Consider the following 18,235-nt stretch of genomic DNA (forward strand, 5'->3'; position numbering starts at 1 on the left):
CAGCTTACGAATTTAGGAATGGAAAGCCATATGTGAATCCACAGGGATTTATTTGGAATGGGATGAGGATAGTGATGTATCCATTTAGAAAAGAGAACAGCAATGGAGCTGTGATGGGGCGGGGAGACGGGCAGACCAAGAAGGGTTAATGTCCATACTTCTTTGGCAAAAACGCAGTCAATGAACAGGTGGGAGGCTGTTTCTCCTGAGTTCCTGCACAATGCACATCTATGAGGCCCAACAAAGTTTCGTTTTGCCAAGTTGTCCCCTGTGAGCTGTTTATTCTGAATGAGGGTCCAAAAGAAGAAATTGACTTTGGGAAGTCCCTTGGCACTCCATACCTGTTTCTAGAACGATGGCGTTCTCAGTCTGTCTTTTTTGATCTGCAGGGCAGAGTAACCCAAGGATGGCATATAAAACCCAGTTTCACCCCACCCCCATCTGTCAGCGATATTGCGGTGTATCGGCGCTGCATTTAAGAGCAGTGATTTGAGAATTTCAGCTTGGTGTTGAAACTGCGCTGGCACTGGAGGGATCGCCCATTCGATCCAATTTCCTTTGCTATCCCACTCAGAGATATCATTCAACTTTCTTATTCCTGCATCGTGAAGCCAGTTTCTGATGTCCCTGATTTCTGCATGGGAGTTAAGAGGAGGGCTGTTCATGATGCGGTCTTTCCAGAGAAGGGTCTTCTCCCCATTGCCCGGGATACGGTATAGATGTTTACTGAAACTGCTTATGCTTTTCCTGCAGAGATTCCAAGTGAGAGTGCCTGCTGAAGTATTATTTGCTGACAGGTGCCTGAGGGAGATCCCCTGCGCATATTTTGAGATGAACATTTCACTGACCTGATGTGTAGGATCTGAGTATATTTTCCACAGAAGCTTGCATCCAAGTAGCAGATTAGAGAGAGCAGGATCTCTGATCTGGAGCCCACCATCGAGAGTTGGCCGCTTGACTAGTTCCCAGTTTGCCAGATGAATTTTATTGTGGTTGCCTCTGCCTCCTTTCCAGAGAAAGTCTCGTAGAAGACAGGAGATCTGATCCGTAATGTGTTTCGGGGCCAGAAGAAAGGAGGCTTGATAAATGGGAAGAGCAGATAAGACGGATTTAAGAAGGATAATTTTTCCTCCCTTGGTTAGCCAATAACCTCCCCAGGAAGTGATCTTGTCTTTAATTTTGCTTATGATGCCATGCCACAAAGATCTGTTATTGACTCCGGTTGTAAGGGGTAAGCCGAGATATTTGATGCTGTCCCATTGTGCGAAGCACTCAAATCCAAGGATCCGGGCTATATTATTGAGATTATGTTGGCTCACATTCCATCCGAAGATCGAGCTCTTTCTGTTATTTATAACGGCTCCTGAAGCTCTACAGTAACATTTTAAAACAACATTAAAATTGGCTGCGATTCTAGTAGAGGCTCCTCCTAGAAGAATGGAGTCATCTGCAAATAAAGCATGATTTATTGGGTTTAGATCATTTGCGATTCGGATTCCTGGGAGTTCTCCTGTGTTCATTTCCGCAGCCAGCTTCCTGCTAAGAGTATCTGCCATGAGAATGTACAAGAAAGGTGAGAGTGGACAGCCTTGCCTTAATCCGCGCTGAGCTTGAAAGAAGGATGTTGGGCGTCCATTAACCATGGGGGCGATCCAGGGGCATGAGATGCAAGCCTTGATAAGATTAATGAACTGAGGAGGAAAGCCAAAGGATTGTAGGACTTTGAGAAGAAAGGAATGGTTGACTCTATCGAATGCGTTAGCCATATCAAGCTTGATCAGCATCCCCTTCTCTTTCCTCTGTTTGCTGGAATGGATGGCTTCCTGCACTTGGATGATATTGTCCAAGATATGTCTGCCTTTGACAAAACCCCCTTGGGCATTGGATATCAGCTTGTCCAGAAGGGGTTTAATTCTGTTTGCCAGAATCTTGGACAGTATTTTATAGGAGGCATTGCATAGGGAGATGGGCCTAAACCTGCTGAATGTTTCCGGGTTGGCCTCTTTTGGTATCAGAGCGAGAAAGGTGGAGTTGGTGCCTCCCCCAATCTTGGCTTTCCCAAAGAAACCTTGTATCATTTTCAGCAAGTCTATTTTGATGATGTCCTAGCAAACTTTGAAGAAATGTATTGTGAAACCGTCTGGCCCAGGGGCCTTATATGGTTCCATTGCCCAAATAACCTTGATGATTTCTTCTTCAGAAACTGGTTTCAGTAAAGCCTGATTGTCTTCATGGGTGATGAGGTGGGGAATATGAGAAAGAAGATCCTCAATGTCTTCTTTGCTTCCTTCATGCCTTGTGCCATATAGATTTTTGAAATGGTTTTCAGCTGCAATTTTTATTTGGTCGAATTTATTATAGATCTGCCCTTCATCATTTTTAATCTCTGTGATATGATTCCGAGATAGGCGGGCTTTGTATTGTCGGTGGAAAAAGGCAGTATTTCGGTCTCCTGCCTTTAGCCAGAGGCTGCGAGATTTAAGTCTCCAGTGCTCTTCTTCCCTTCTGCAGGATTGGTGGATGTTTCTTTGGAAGGCTGCTTCTTTATTTAAAATTTCCGGGGTAATGTTGAGCCCTTCCATATCAATTTGCAAGGTTTCCAGCTGCTGAACATCGAGTTTTCTCTGCTGGATGGTGGGGTTATGGATTTTCCTTAGCCACTCTTTTAGAGCTTTTTTGGTGGCTTTTAATTTTTGCTCCCAAACAAAACTTGGGGATCCGTTGATGGATATATCCCAAGTTGATTGGATCGTGTCCTTGAACCCTGCTTTTTCAATCCAAAGAGGACTGAATTTGAAGGGAATGGGGCCAAGATCTTCTTCCGGAGCCAAAAGGAGTTGGATTGGCTTGTGATCCGAGGAGAGCTTGGGGAGAATTTTTGTTGATACGAGAAGCTTTTCCATCAACAGGGAACTTTGAATTAGAAATCTGTCCAGCCGGGCAGCGATGTGGTCAGACCCAGATCTGTTGTTGGTCCAAGTATATTTGCCTCTCACCAGGGCAAAATCAAGTAGATCCCTCTGCTGCATTATTTCCTCTACCAATGGGAGCAACTGATCTCTGCTGCTGTTTCCCCCCCTTTTTTCTTTTGGCTTCATGACTAAGTTGAGATCTCCTCCCAGGACAATGTTGTTTAGGGAGTGTTGATCTAAGAAGGCCGAAAGAGTATTCCAACAGTCTCTTTTTTCTACATAATTTACAGGAACATATAAATTGAATAAAGCTATAGTTAACTTACTTTCTAAATGCTTGAGCTTCGTGAAGATCCAATGCTGGGTCTCATGGGAGTTTGACAGGTGAAACTGATCTTCCGACCAGAGAGTTGCAACGCCCCCCGAGGTTCCCCTTGAGCTGACTGCTATGCCATCGTTCTTCTTCCATTTAGATTTGCTGATATCCTTGAGAGCTTGCCCATCGATTTTGGTCTCTTGGAGCAAGAGGATGTCTGAGGGTTCTATTTTCGTCAGATATTTGACGGCTTCAATTTTTGGTTGGGTCCCCAGGCCTCTACAGTTCCAAGAGACTATACGCATTATTTACCTGGCGAGGGATTTGGGATTCCTCCCTTGGTGGATCTTCCTCTAGTATTTCGTCCTATCGTCATCTCTATTGTGGACTGGCTTCCTTGCATTTTGAGTCACTCTGCCTCCTCCTCCCTGGCTGCTTTGTGGGTCTTCCTGCCTGCTTTCTTTGAGGGTCTCTCACAGGTCTCTTCATCTGAGGAGTCTGGAGGATCTGGCAATTTTTTCTTCTTTATTATATCTGCATACGAAAGCCTGGAGGGGCTGTCCTGAGGAGAGCGGGCGATGCATCTCCGCCTCGCTCTTTATTTGTTTGTGGATCTTCGACCTGTGCTGGATTGATCATAACCGTTTCTGGGGGTTCTGATGGAGAGGCTTCTTCAGTGCTTGGGGTCTCATTCGGTTGCTGTTGTGTTTCAATTTCTTTGCTGGCTTTTCCTTGATTATTCCCTTTTGTGGCTACTTTCCCTGTTGCTTTTGCATGACCCGTTTTCTGAATTGTAGTCCATTGATCTCCTTTGTGGGGGTGGCTCTGATCTTCCGTTTTTTTCTTGCAATATTTTGCAAAGTGGCCATAGTCGTGGCAGTGTCTGCATTTGAAGGGGATCTGCTCGTAATCCAGCTCTTGGATATGTGACCATCCTGCCACAGTAAGTTTTATTGCTTCGGGTAGACCTTCTTCCAGATCTACTTCCACACATATTCGAGCACAGGAATATTGATCTTTCCTTGCAGCCTGATCAATGTATTTGCCAAGGGAGTTGCTGATGATTTGGAGAGATTTCTGACTCCAACAGTGCAGGGGAAGATGGGGAAGCCGCACCCAAACTGGAACCGCAGAAGGAACATCTTGGGTCGGGTCGAAATCTGGAGACCATTTGTTTAAATATAGTCCCTGTGGCCCCATGAAGTATGGCCCGTTCCTGAAAATGAGACTTCGATCTTCTGCTGATTCAAAGACAAATACAAAGAAACCCTTGCCTACAAAATAAGATTTAATTCCCTCCTTGATCAGAGGGGTCCAGTTTCTCTTGATCCAGTTTTCTACAGATTTGGGCGATGGCCAGAGACCGGTAAACTGCCCTATGAGCCCTCTATCAGCTAGATTCAGAGCTGAGCGGCAGGTTTCTTCCTCAGGGAGGGCCACCGAGGGAATGCATTCTTTTTTCTTAACGAATTTCTGTTGTTGAGCAGATGGTGGGCGTTTGTTGCATGCTTCAATAATTTTTTGAAATTCTATAACTTCTGGAGGGAGGGGGGGAGGATCCGCCTCCCCTTCACTGGGCATGGCTGCCAAGAGCCGCAGCTGCCGATCGCAGCACCAGCACGGGGCGGCGCAGGGGCTAGGTCAATCGCAGTCCCGGGAGGTCTTCCTCTGTAATCGCCGCAGCCTCCAAATTTTTATGGAGTTTTTTGGCTAGAGTTCTAGTTTTGAGTTTATAGTTCCCGTTTCAAAATTTACATTGTTCAGAACATAATCAGCTGCAGAACGTGAAAAAGAAAGTGAAATATGTCTTATGGATCATGAATGAAATGGAAGTGGCTATGTAAGTGAAATGAAATGAGATGTAAGACAAGATGATAAATGAAATGAAAGCAGTAAAAGGAAAAATTGAAAAATTTATTTGATGAAATATGACAATGAAATGAAGTGAAACTGCAAAAATAAAACGGAGTGAGGTGAGATGAGATGATGAATTTGCAGAATCTAAACTGTCGAGTGATTGTAACTTTTTTTTACTACTTATTACAGAAAGAAAATGGAAAATATAGGGTGTTAGAAACCTCTTATTTTCACCCTGTATTTTCTGTATAAGTATGCCAATCAATGATTGGTTTTCAACCTTATACATTTTTTTTTTTTTTTAGGAAAAATAAAGACTAAGTTAGTGGAGAAGAATAATTCTTCTTCACTAGCGTCATTTCAAAATTGTCTTGGAAAATATTAATGAACTCCTATTTTGAAATTGGTTTCTGATATATCTTTAATCTATGACCATTCATAAGAAGATGAGTTTTACTTTCATCTATTGTTCTTATCCTCACTGCTCCATTACTAAAAACTTTTTTCAATTTCATATGGCCCAAGCCAATGAGTTTGAAACTTCCCTTAAAAATCTTTAAACTTTGAATCAAAGAATAGCGCCCAATCTCCCACTTGAAACCTCTTGTCCTTGATATATTTGTCATGCCATTTATCCCTTTGTTGTTGGACTATACTAGTCCTTTGAACTGCCTCTTGCCTGATTTCATCAAGTTCATTTAATTGCTCCAGCCTATGCTTTTGTGCCTTTGATAAATTTAGTCCCAGTTGGACTGCCATCTTGAAAGTTATGATTTGGAACTCTATAGGGAACAAGACTTGTTTCCCATAAACAAGTTCATAGGGTGTATGTCCCGTTGTGTTCCTCCATATAGTTCTATAGGCCCATAAGGCTTCAGGAAGCCTTTCCACCCAATCTCTTCTATGTAGATGCACAGTCTTGGTGAGGATTCCTTTAATCACTTTATTTGTAGATTCCAATTGACTATTTGCTTGAGGATGATAAAGAGTATATTTCCTATGTTTGATCTTGTATTCTTCCACAAGCCCTTCCACCATGTTAGATGTAAATTTGAGATCCCTGATCTGTCACAATTTCTCTTGGAACACCAAAACGAGTAAAGATGTCTTCCAAAAGAAAATTCACTACAAATGTTTCATTAGCAAAAGGTAATGCTCTAGCTTTTACCCATTTACTGACATAATCAATGCGTACCAATATATACTTCTTCTGCTTAGATAGAGGATTAATTGGCCCAACAAAATCTAAGGCCCACTTTTCAAAAGGTTCGATGAGTATCTGAATTTGTAATGGCATTTCATTTGAGGGAGTAGGTTTCCCTACCCTTTGGCATCTGTCACATGTCCTGACATATTCTCTAGCATCTTTAAAGATGGATGGCCAATAATATCCTAAAGAAAGGATTTTATAGGTTGTCCTCTTGTTAGCAAAGTGTCCACCACACGGCTCATCATGACATGCCTTAAGAATCTCAGGCATTTCATCTTCCCTGACACACCTTTTGATCGTAAGATCTGGGTCTGTTTTATACAATTCGTTAGTGATCCATGAATATCTTACACTTACCTGAACAATTTTTCTTTTCTCTCTAGGAAACAAATGTGAAGGTAACTTTCCTGTGACTAAATAGTTAGCAATATCTGCAAACCAAGGAGTTTGAGTAGTTACTGCAAAAAGATATTCATCAGGAAACTTATCTTCAACTGGAGAATCTTCTTTGATATTCTGAATCCTGGACAAGAAATTAGCAACTGTGTTTTGTTTTCCAGGTCTATCTAGCACAGTAATGTTGAATTCTTGCAAAAGTAAAAGCCATCTTGTAACTCTGCCATTAGTAATAGGTTTATTCATTAAATATCTAATTGCAGAGTGATCTGTATGAACAAAGGTTTCATAGCTTGTTATATAGTGTCTGAACTTGTTAATTGCATGAACAACAGCTAAAAATTCCTTTTTAGTTAGTATAATTTAACTCAGTGGGAGTCAAATTCTTACTTGTATAGTAAATGGCATAAGGAATCAAATCTTTTTGTCTCAATATAGCTGCCAGAGCTGTATCTGAAGCATCTGTTGAAATATGGAAAGGGAGTTTCCAATTTGGACCTCTTAAAATGGGTGCTTCAGAAATTTTTGTTTTTAAGGTTTCAAATGCCAACTGGCAATCAAGATTCCAATTGAATTCACAATCTTTGGTAAGCAATTTGAAGAGTGGGGATGTTATTTTAGTGAAATTTTCTATAAACCTTTTATGGTATCCTGTAAATCCTAAAAAACTTTTAACATCCTTTTAGCAATTTGGAATTGATAATTTAGAGATGACTTCAACTTTAGATTTGTCAACTTTAATCCCATCTCCTGAAATGTGATGTCCTAAAACAATACCTTCTGTAAACATCATAAAACATTTTTCATGGCTTAGTGAAATGTTTGCTTCTTTACATCTTTTAAGAACTTTTTCCAAATTTTCCAAAGCTTTTTCAAATGTATTCCCATATACTGTAAAATCATCCATATATACCTCTACACAATCATGTATTAGATCATGAAAAATCCCTAGTACTGCTCTTTGGAATGTTTCAGGTGCATTACATAACCCAAAAGGAAGTACTTGGTAGGCATATGTTCCCCATGGACAAGTAAATGTGGTTTTATCCTGATCTTCAGGTGCTACCTGAATTTGATTATAACCACTAAAACCATCAAAGAATGAGAAATACTTCTTACCTACTAATGTATCTAACACTTGATCTATAAAAGGCAAATGAAAATGATCTTTAAGGGTTGCTTTATTCAGTTCTCAATAATCAATGCACACTTCCATTTACCATTCTTTTTAAGGCACAATTACCAAAGGAGAAACCCATTGGCTGTCTGAAATTGGGTAAATGAAGTTTACATTCAACAGTTTTTGGAGCTCTTCTTTCACAATCTCTCTACGATTTGGATTCATCCTTCTCTGAGGTTGTCTGATAGGTCTACAATTTCCTTAATGTAGATGTGATGGATACAAGTCTTAGGATTAATGCCTTTCATGTCAATATATTCCCATGCATATGCAGCATAATGTTGTTGTAATGTATTGATTAGCTTTTCCTTTTGTAATTTCTCCAAGTTATTGTTTATGTTCAATGTCCTACTTGGAAAAATTTCAATTCTAGAGCTACCAAACTCTTCCATAGAATAGATAGACATCTGCCTAGATGACAAATATTCAACATTAGATTTTTCTTGAAATTGCTCATGGTCATATTTTGAAGATGATTCAAAATTTTCCAATGTATTTAAAATTTGATTATCTTCACTAATATCTGAAATAGTAAAGAGAGACTGAATATCATATTCATCATCAATCCATTCTTTGTCATCTATTTCTGTTATTGCTTTTGCTGGAGGATATAGAGTAATTTTTTTTGTTGAATTACCATCAGAAATATACATGTCACCAGATCTACAACTAATAAAAGCATCAGCTGTGGCCAGCCAAGGTCTTCCTAATATGAGTGGATGTCCTCCTAGATTGTTCTTGGGAGTTAAGATCATGAAATCAACAGGATATTCCCAAGAATCTAAGGATACTGAAATATCTTCTAACACTCCATCTGGTTTGATTACTGATCTATCTGCTAGTTGCAGTAAGGTAGGTGTGTAAAGAAGATTAGGAAGCTTGAGCTGCTCCATAGTTTGTTTGCTCATGATGTTTATTGTTGCCCCTAAGTCAATCAATGTATTTGGAATTTCAACTCCATTGATATGTGTTTTCACAATTGGACTTCCTGGATCCACATATTTTTGTATGGCAAATTTTCCCATCATTATGTCTGCTATTTTTCCTACCAGGTGAATTCTTTTTGTTTCCTTTGTTTTTCTTCCTGGTTTCTTTATGCTCAACTCCTTTATTGTTTTGGCTAGAATTGGAATTTCTTTAATGGCTTGTAGCAAAGGGATTTTGATACAAACATTCTTCAATTCATCTAGAAAATCATAATTGGGCAACATAATCTGCTTTTTTACTCCTCTATCAATTTGCAATCTTTCAGGAAAGGGAGGTGTAGAAGTAGATGTTGGTTCCTTAATGATAGGAGTTGTGTTCACTGATTCTTTTTTTTTTTCTTTTTCAATGTTTTGGTTTTGGAGAGATGTTCCCTCAAAACTTTTATTGACCTTTAGAGAATATTCCTCAGAACTGTCTTGTTCCTGAATAACTACAGAAGGTCTTTCCTTTTCTAATATCCTAATAGATCTCAGTTGAACATCATTAAGATCTAGAGGAGTAATCATATAAGTTGGAAATTGTTGTCCTTCTACGATGTAAGCATTCTAAGGATTTTTATTGTTGGGGTTTGGTAATGGTTGGGTAGGTAGCTGATTTGGTTTCTGCTGAAGTGGAAGTAAGAGTTGAGGACTTTGGTTTTGTTTTGGAAATGGTAATGAAAGTTGAGGGTTCTGATTTTGAAGTTGTGGCTGCTAATTTTGTTGTGGAATGTGTGGGGGAAGATAATTCTGATATGATGGAGGATATTGATATTGAGAAAATCTCCCATAAGGATTTTGTACTCCTTGTGCCCACGGTTGAGATTGAGATTGAGGTTGAGGCCAAGTTTGAGATTGAGATTGAGTTTGAGGCCAAGGTTGCTGCCAAGAATTCTAATTTGGTGGGGGCTGAAGATACATTTGATTGTTAAATCCCCGATTTTGTGGCCCCTGCCAAGGTTTTCTAGAAACAAAGCAAAGAGGCTTTGCTGAATTTGGAACTGTTTCTTCTTGAAAAACAACCTTAAGACCTGGAATCAAAGGACAACCCTTGGTTTCATGATTCTCTGAGCAAATCATACAAGTCTCTATAACTTTCGCATCTAAAGGGCATTCTCTTAGAGCATGTTTTTTTTTTTTTTTTTTTTTTTTTTTTTTTTGCATTTTGGACAGAAAATAGCTAAAGCATCAACATCAGTTTTCTACTTGTTTTGCAACTTAAGGGTGTCTATTTGCTCACTAAGACTCCCTAGGATATCTGTTTTGAATTCATCAATCATATTATCAATTTCTGCCCTACTCACTGATCTAGTTGCAGACTTATTTACTCTAACAAGAGAAGGATCTCTTGGACCTTTCCCTGTTTTGTATTTCCCTCTTGAGAGATGAACACATAATTCTCCTATATCATTTAATGGGAGTTGAGAGATATCTCCCTTCCCCATCATGTTAAGGATATCTATCCACTCATCTCTAATGGCTTTTAATAAAGAGCTTTCAAGGTATCTTCATCTAAATTGTCCATTTTTGCTCTTTTCAAATTATAGTTGAATCTCTCAATCAAATCCTCTAAGTTTTCATCCTCTCTTTGCATCATTTTGAACACTTCATCTTTGTGATTGGTAGGCATGCAATAATCCAAATACCTATCCAAAAACGTTTTTTCATGTCATTCCATGTTCTAATGGGCTGAGTGACTAACCCCATGAACCACTTCAAAGCAGCTCCTTTCAGTCTTGAAGGGAAAAACTTAAGTTTTTGAGAGTCTTCTAGATAGTCATAGGTTCTGCACAAGACTTCAAACTCAAATAGAAATGGATCAAGATCCTCACTTTTTAACCCATGGAAGTTTGGGAGGATAGAAGGTGAGATATTTTTCATTGTGGCATTTGTTTCTTCATCCACTATAGGGTATCCAAAAGAATTATCTATTTCCCTATTTCCTCTGCCTCCTCCATTATTTCCTCTACCTTATGCATTATTTCCTCTACCTATTCCTTTACCCCCTCCTCCAAATAGTGTGAATTCTATATCCTCTCTTTCTTCTGGCATTATAGTTTCCTCAGAGTTAGTATAAGGTTCAACCTGCAAGGTTTCTTTCTCTTCCTATGGTTCTTCTATCAATGGAATATGGGGGAGAGGTTCTACTTCTTCTTCCTCACCAGGTATTCCTAATTCTTCAACTAAAATTTGATCTCCTGTGGAGGTGAAAAAGGCTACTCCCGTTGTTGGAGACTCAAGATTTTTCTCTTCTAGGACTGCTTTGGTAGATGAAGTAGGAGTTTCTTTTGTTTGGACTTTTGACTTTGGAATTTCAGGTGTTCTATGGCTGGGAGTATTAACTTGAGATGGAGGTATGTCTCTTCTTGTTCCTAATGGAGTGGGTGGTGTTGTAGGAGTTGAACTTCTACCCCTAGCTATAAATCTACCCCTAGAGTCTCTTTCTCTATGCATGTCATTTTTTTTTTAATGTAAGAGATAAGGCTGCCTAGTTACACTTCCCTGGCAACGACGCCAAAATGTTTGGTTAATTTAGTGTCCTAAATTGCTCTACATAAATTATCAATTCGGGTATCGTAAACTGATGAAGTGTAGTGCATTGTTTGTGCTAGCTAACCCTTATTACTTCGTTGTTTTTATGTTTTATGTTGTTTTGGGAGTTTTTGGTCTTTTAATTCCTAATGATTTACAATGTAAATTATCAAAACTAAATATAACTTTCTTAGAGACTGCTCAAAATCTGAAAATGAAAACTGAGCTAAGAAAGAAATGAAAACAGAGCTAAGAAAGATATGGAAACAAAGCTAAGAAAGAAATGAAATCAGAGTTTCTATTCTTATTTTACCATTATTTCCAAATCATGAATTAAAATTGAAAGTGAAATTTGCAATTGATGTCTAACTAATTACAGAAATAAAACTAAATAAAATACTTTGCTACCCTGCCTTTCAATTTTGGGAGAAAGTCTCCTTGGGATGACATTTAAGTAATTATGTATTTCATTAATCTAAGAGAAAGCAAATACAAAGATGCAGAAATAACTTATTGCATAGATGAAATGTTCAACCACTTAGTTAAGGATGAATTATCAACTTGAAGGGTTTTCCATAGACATTCATTAACACCATGAGTTAGTATTATAAACTAAAAATGAAATGGCAAAGACAGTAAATGACACTGATCAGTTTAATTGAGAATTTAAACTAGAAAAATAGTGAATGAAGTAAACTATCCAACAATGTATCCTTATTATTCTTCAATCATACTCTCATCCTGAAACAAGGTTAGTTTTTAATTGAAGAAACACGATTACACTATTGAGTTCTATCTTCTAAACTATTGATAAGAACTAAAAAGAAATCAAGCTAATGGAAACTGCTCTAAATTATAGACACTGTTAGTAGGAAAATGATAGAAATTTCATTATAAACACTGTTAGCAAGAAAATGATTATAAACCAGTCGTGCTCTACTAACTGAAGGAGATACGCAGCCCTAGCCAGCGAAAGACGCGAGAAGTCTTCCAGCTGCCCCTCAGCAGTCTCCTGCTGCTGGGGTTTGGGCACCATGGACGCCTCAGAGGATGAAGAGCCTCTCTCAGATCAACATCAAGAAAATGACGGAACAACAAAAGCCTTTGCCTCTCTCATCTCTGTAATATGCCCGACAAAGAACATACCTTCAGTTACCAAGTTCGTTAAAAGATTGGAAGACATCCCTAAAATATCACTTCTTCCTGCTCTTCCCCGTCGAGCGGCACTTTCCTTGGCGGAGCGTGGACTAGTGGGGCTATTTACGGGGTTATGGCCATCGCCCAAAACTATGCAAAAATGGGTAGAAAGGAACTGGACCGCGTCAATAGATGGAAAAATCTCATTCAGGTTTTGTGGAAGAGGTTACTACACCTTTCATTTTGAAACCAAGGAGGATCGATATCTGATTTTCAGGAATGGACCCTATTTTGTGGACATAAGGGGTTTGTATCTAAATAGATGGACGCCGAATTTCGACCCAGAAATGGATATACCCATTGTTGTTCCCATCTGTGTAAGATTGCCACACCTTCCCCTTTACTGTTGGGGGGATGATTCAGTCAAAGCCATAGGAAACATAGTGGGGAAATATATAGACAGATGCGAGCCAAAGGAAAATATGCATGCATGCGCCCGAATCTGTGTAGAAGTGGATCTTGGGAAAGGGCTACCAGAAGCCATCAAAATCAAAGTGGACCAGTGGACGCACATACAACAACTGGATTATGAACAAATCCCCTTTAAATGCAATGTATGTCATGAATATGGTCATTTTGCAAATAAATGTACAAAAGAAGAAGAAGCAGAAAACGAAAAGATTGAAGATCTGGAAATAAACGGGAATAGATTAAAAGAAAGAAGGCAGTCCACAAACAACCAAATCTATCTTCCTCGCAGCCCTCCACATCCTCTGATCTCCATCCCTCATTATCCAAAGAAGATAACAATCCCCTTGCCAACCTTAACCCTTTTGAGCCTCTGGACCATTCAACCCCCCATCCCCTGGACCAAGATCTAGATCTAGATCCAAATCCAGATCCAAATCCCCACAACACACCCCCAGCCCCCCCGCATCCCCTTTGGCACCAAACTCTCACACCCCTCTCCCCCCCTCCGTAGATAGAATTCTAACAAGAAAACAATCAAAGGAAGCTCCCTCAAATGTAGAATATCAAAAGAAAGCAGGAAGAAAAACAAACAAAGAAATTAGGGATGAAGCAACAACAAAGGAAATGGCGTTGGGAACACAACAACCTATGGAAACTTTTTTAGGAAGGAACACAAGAAATAACGAAAAGAGCCACCAAAGAGAAAAAGGAGACATGCATCACCCAACAAGTAAATAATGATAGTGGTCTCCTGGAATTGCAAAGGAATAGGATCAATCGTCAAAGAAAATGCCACAAGAGACATTCTGGCAAAAGAAATTCCAGATATCCTTATGATTTAGGAGACAAAAACAAACAACCAAGAAACTGAAAATATATAAAAAAAAAATCAGAAATTCTGAAGGGGAAGCAATACAAGCAACAGGAGCGTCTGGAGGTATTTGCACAATATGGAAAAAAGGAACCATGGAGTTAATAAAATCCAAAAAAGACCAGCATTGGATTCAAACGGATCTAATGCAAATCAGCACAAAAGAGAGGTACAGTGTTATAAACATATATGCTCCAAATCATTACAAAGAAAAAGAGCAATGTTGGGCCACCATAAAAGAAGCACTAAAAGAAATACAAGTTGGGAAAATAATTCTAGGAGGAGATTTAAATATGGTAAGAAGCATAGAAGAAAAGTTCGGAGGAACATACCACATCGACCCATCCAAGGATATTCTAGAAGAAATAATGGAACAACACAATTTAATAGACATTTCGCCAAGCAACGGGAAATACACTTGAAGCAATAAAAGAGTGGGCAAAAGCAACATAAAAGAAAGGCTGGATAGAATTCTAATACAAGAAAATATAGTAGCAGTGCATAGCTCCATAAAATCAAAAATCTTACACACTACCACATCTGACCATAAACCGGTGACAATAGTCATTGGGCAAAATGGAAAACCAGGGTCCGCTCCCATTCAGATACAGCTCAACTTGGGACAGCAACACAAAAATCAGTGAACTAGTCAAGGAAGCATGGGAGCCAAGAGTAACAGGGTCACCTGAGTATATTTGGAAACAAAAATAAAAACTGGTAGAGGCAAATTAAAGGAATGGGCAAGAGAAAACGAAATTAAAAAGAAAAGAAAAGAAAAAAGAGTTACAACAGAAAATGGAAAGCATGCAAATTGAAAAAGAAAACAGAGAAGAAGGCAAGCAAGATTATCTAAGAGAAAAGGAAATCTTCTGGGAAATATATAGGGAAAACAAAAAAGCAGAAGAAGAGGCAAGATTGAAATCCAGGAGTTTGTGGCTCAAGGCAGGGGACAAAAACACTTCCTTCTTCCACAACACAATGAAAATAAGAAGGGCAAGAAATCAAATAGAAAAAATTCAAGTTGAAAGCCAAGAGGTTAGAGGTGCGGAGGAACTAAAAAAAATAGCCTATCAGCACTTTAAAAACTTACTCTCAGCTAATGGAGAAATGGCCGAGAGTGAAGATTTCTTAAAGCACACAAAAAGAAAATTAAAAAAGAACAAAATGCTGCAATGTGCAAGGACCCTACAGAAGAAGAGGTAGTGGCGGAAATATGGAGCCTGCATCATGATAAAGCTCCAGGGCTAGATGGTTTCACAATAGCATTCTACAAATCTCATTGGTATACCATCAGAAAGGATTTCTTAAGAATGGTGAAGAATGTCTTCAGGAAAAAAAAATAGGAGGCAATACAAAATCTTCCTATCTTGCTCTAATCCCAAAGGAAGCTAACCCCTCAACCTTCAACAGGTTTCACCCTATCTCTGTTTGCAATTCTTCTTATAAGATAATAACAAAAATAATTGCAAGTACTTCCAATAATCATATCTGAAAACCAAGGAGGATTCATGCCTAATAGGCAAATCATAGATAATGTAATTATTGTTCAGGAAGATGTACACTCCAGTTTGCTAAGGCAAGAGAAAGGCCTCATAATCAAGCTAGATATGGCTAATGCATTTGACAGAGTTAGCCATCCATATCTATTGGTTGTCCTACAGAAGCTCGGCTTCTCAAGAGATATAATGGAAGTCATATAGGCATGCATTTCAACGCCTTGGATTGCCCCCCTCATAAATGGAAGGCCAAGTGACTTCTTTCAAAGTACAAGAGGCTTCAGGCAAGGCTGTCCTCTCTCTCCCTTCCTATATATTATAATGGCGAAAACTTTATGCAGGGCTTTGGAAAACCAAAGAAAGGAAAGAAACATCACAAGCATCAGAATAGCAAAAGGAGTTAAAACAATAAACCATTCTCTATTTGCTGATGATACTTTGCTGCTGGGAGGGGCCTCAACAATAATAGCAAGGAGGTTCAAAAAAGTTCTGGATGAATTTCTACAGGTCTCAGGTGGGCTACTAAACAATGCAAAATGCAGGATATATGGATGGAACACCCCCCCAAGAACTATGCAAAGGATCTCACAAATCTTAGACATCCCTGTTCAGGAAAAATGGACACACTTCTTCTATTTGGGACTTCTAATTTCCAAAGATAACATGAAGACATAAATATGGACTAAACAAATTGAAAAAATGAAAAACAAAATTCAAAGCTGGGGTATGATGTGGCTGAACATGGCAGGAAGGTTAATACTAATCAAAGCACTCCTTGCAGCACTACCTATCTACCAATATGCAATAATCATGGCTCCAGCAAGTGCCCACAAGCAAATGGAGCTCATCTTAAGAAGTTTCTTGTGGTAGGGGGGAAGCAGGAAAACAAAAAATATAGTCTAGTTAGGTGGGAGCAAGTTGTTCTCCCTTATGAACAAGGAGGTTTATCAATTCGGATACCTAGGCTCATGAATGCAGCACTAGGAATGAAAATAGTATGGAGATTAATAACAGGAAATGAGAGCTGGTGGAAAAGACTCTTTTATCAAAATATATGGACGACACTAAGGAAAGATTGCTTAATGGAAATATACTAATAAGACAATGTACCCAAGTCTCGAAGCTTGTTAAAAAAACAATACCTTTAATTAGTAGATACATTTCTAAAATTCCAGGCAATGGAAAATCAATTTCAATCTGGGAGGACAGAATCATGGGGAAAGAACCACTTCAGACTCATCTAGAAATTGAAGACATACAAGAGTGGATGAAAGGTAAAGGCTTCAATACTTTACACTCAATCTCTATTTGGAACCAAAAGGAGTGGCAAGACTGGAAAATCTCAACAATTCCGGCAGACCTGGAAGGGCAATGGAGCAAAATCACGCAGTTCTTAAAAGGGGTAGTGCCAATCCACCAGGATGAGGAAGATGAATATCTCTGGGACCCAAGCGGTGGACAATATACAGTTAAGACTGGATATAAAATCCTCCAAGACCAACCAAATCAACAAGATTGGGATTCTTGGAAAATAGCATGGAAATCAGAAAGTTTGCCTAAGATTAAAATGTTCATCTGGACTCTTCTAAAAGGGAGAATTTTGACTAGTGAAAACTTAAGGAAAAAAAGGCTTTCAAGGCCCAACAAGATGTCCATTATGCATGCAAGCTGAAGAAAACATTCAACATCTTTTCCAAGAATGTATCTTCGCCAAAGAATGCTGGCAGTAGCTGGTAAGTCCTTTGGAAATAGGAATAAATTTCGAAAAGCCCTTGCTAGATTTTCTTCAGACCTTGTAGAAAGCCTACCCATACACAACAAAGAAAAAAGCCACAATTTAGAGGATTTGGAAATGCATTCCATTGGTTCTTTGTTGGAAAATTTGGTTGACAAGAAACAAGTGCACTTTCAAAAATCAAATTCCAAGGATAGGGAAGACCCTCTCAAAAACATGGGGTCTAACCTTTGAAATACTCAATGTCAAGGGAACAGCTCCAACAGACTATCAAATTCTTCAACAGGAAGAGCGAGATAGGGCTTAGCAAAGCCATAATAAATAATAATGGGCAAAGAGGACAGAGGAAGACAAGCACAAGAGTTATTTGGAAAATAAGAATGAGTGAAGAGGAACTGATAAACTGGAGGAAAAATCAAAATAGATACTATTTATAATTTGATGGGGCTTCAAAGTATAACCTGGGAAAGGCAGTGGCAGGGGGAATCATCCTAGATCCTGATGGGAAAGAAAATGTGACTTATGAATGGGGCTTGGGACAAATCTCAAATAATAAGGTAGAAGCATACAACTTGTTGATGGGAACAAGAATAATAAAAAAAGAGAAATCCAAAATCCCATCATAATAGGTGACTCAGCCATAATTATAGGGGCAATGGCAAGAAACAAAAAATCAAGCAATGAGCAAATGAACAAAATCTTTAGAAGAATTAGGAAGAACCTGGAAGGCTTTGGCGATGTAATTTACAGACATGTCTTGAGAATTCACAACCAACAGGCAGATTATTTTGCAAACCAAGCAGTGAAAAAAATGAAGGGCATGTTCGTGAAAATCAAGAGGAATACCATAGCTCAGTTCCTTAATAACCAACAAAATCACAAGCTTCAAGCCAATCAATTCCAAAGGAAATCTCACAATGAGAAAAGCAATAAATCAAAAAATAACAGTTGTAAACCAACAAAGGACACAACACTGCAGCAATAACCAGGAAAACATGGGAAAGCAAAAGAAAAAGTATGAAACTCCAGACTCTTGACTGAGCAACAATAGGAAAGAAGACAAGAACTACTCTGCAATCTATCTCATCGAAGGCGGGTTCTGGGCTGAGATAAAGCATTATAAGGACAGAAGGCACCTTCACAAAAATTGCAGCAGC

General features: G+C 38.9%; 1 protein-coding gene across 1 annotated transcript; it reads right to left on the bottom strand.

The window, feature by feature from the left end:
* Positions 1–347: 347 nt before the first annotated feature.
* On the bottom strand, positions 348–1,556 carry LOC149208871 (uncharacterized). The gene has a single exon (XM_089398450.1). The coding sequence runs from the start codon at positions 1,554–1,556 to the stop codon at positions 348–350; it is 1,209 nt and encodes a 402-aa protein (XP_089254576.1).
* Positions 1,557–18,235: the final 16,679 nt, after the last annotated feature.

Source organism: Pinus tabuliformis, chromosome 1_2 (genome assembly GCF_031772625.1).
Source record: "Pinus tabuliformis cultivar Carrire ecotype Pingquan chromosome 1_2, CPIR1, whole genome shotgun sequence".
NCBI lineage: Eukaryota > Viridiplantae > Streptophyta > Pinopsida > Pinales > Pinaceae > Pinus > Pinus tabuliformis.

What these genes read in the sequence shown, in the direction of transcription:
- LOC149208871 (XM_089398450.1), bottom strand. Translation starts at nt 1,556, where the DNA reads ATGGCAGATACTCTTAGCAGGAAGCTGGCTGCGGAAATGAACACAGGA.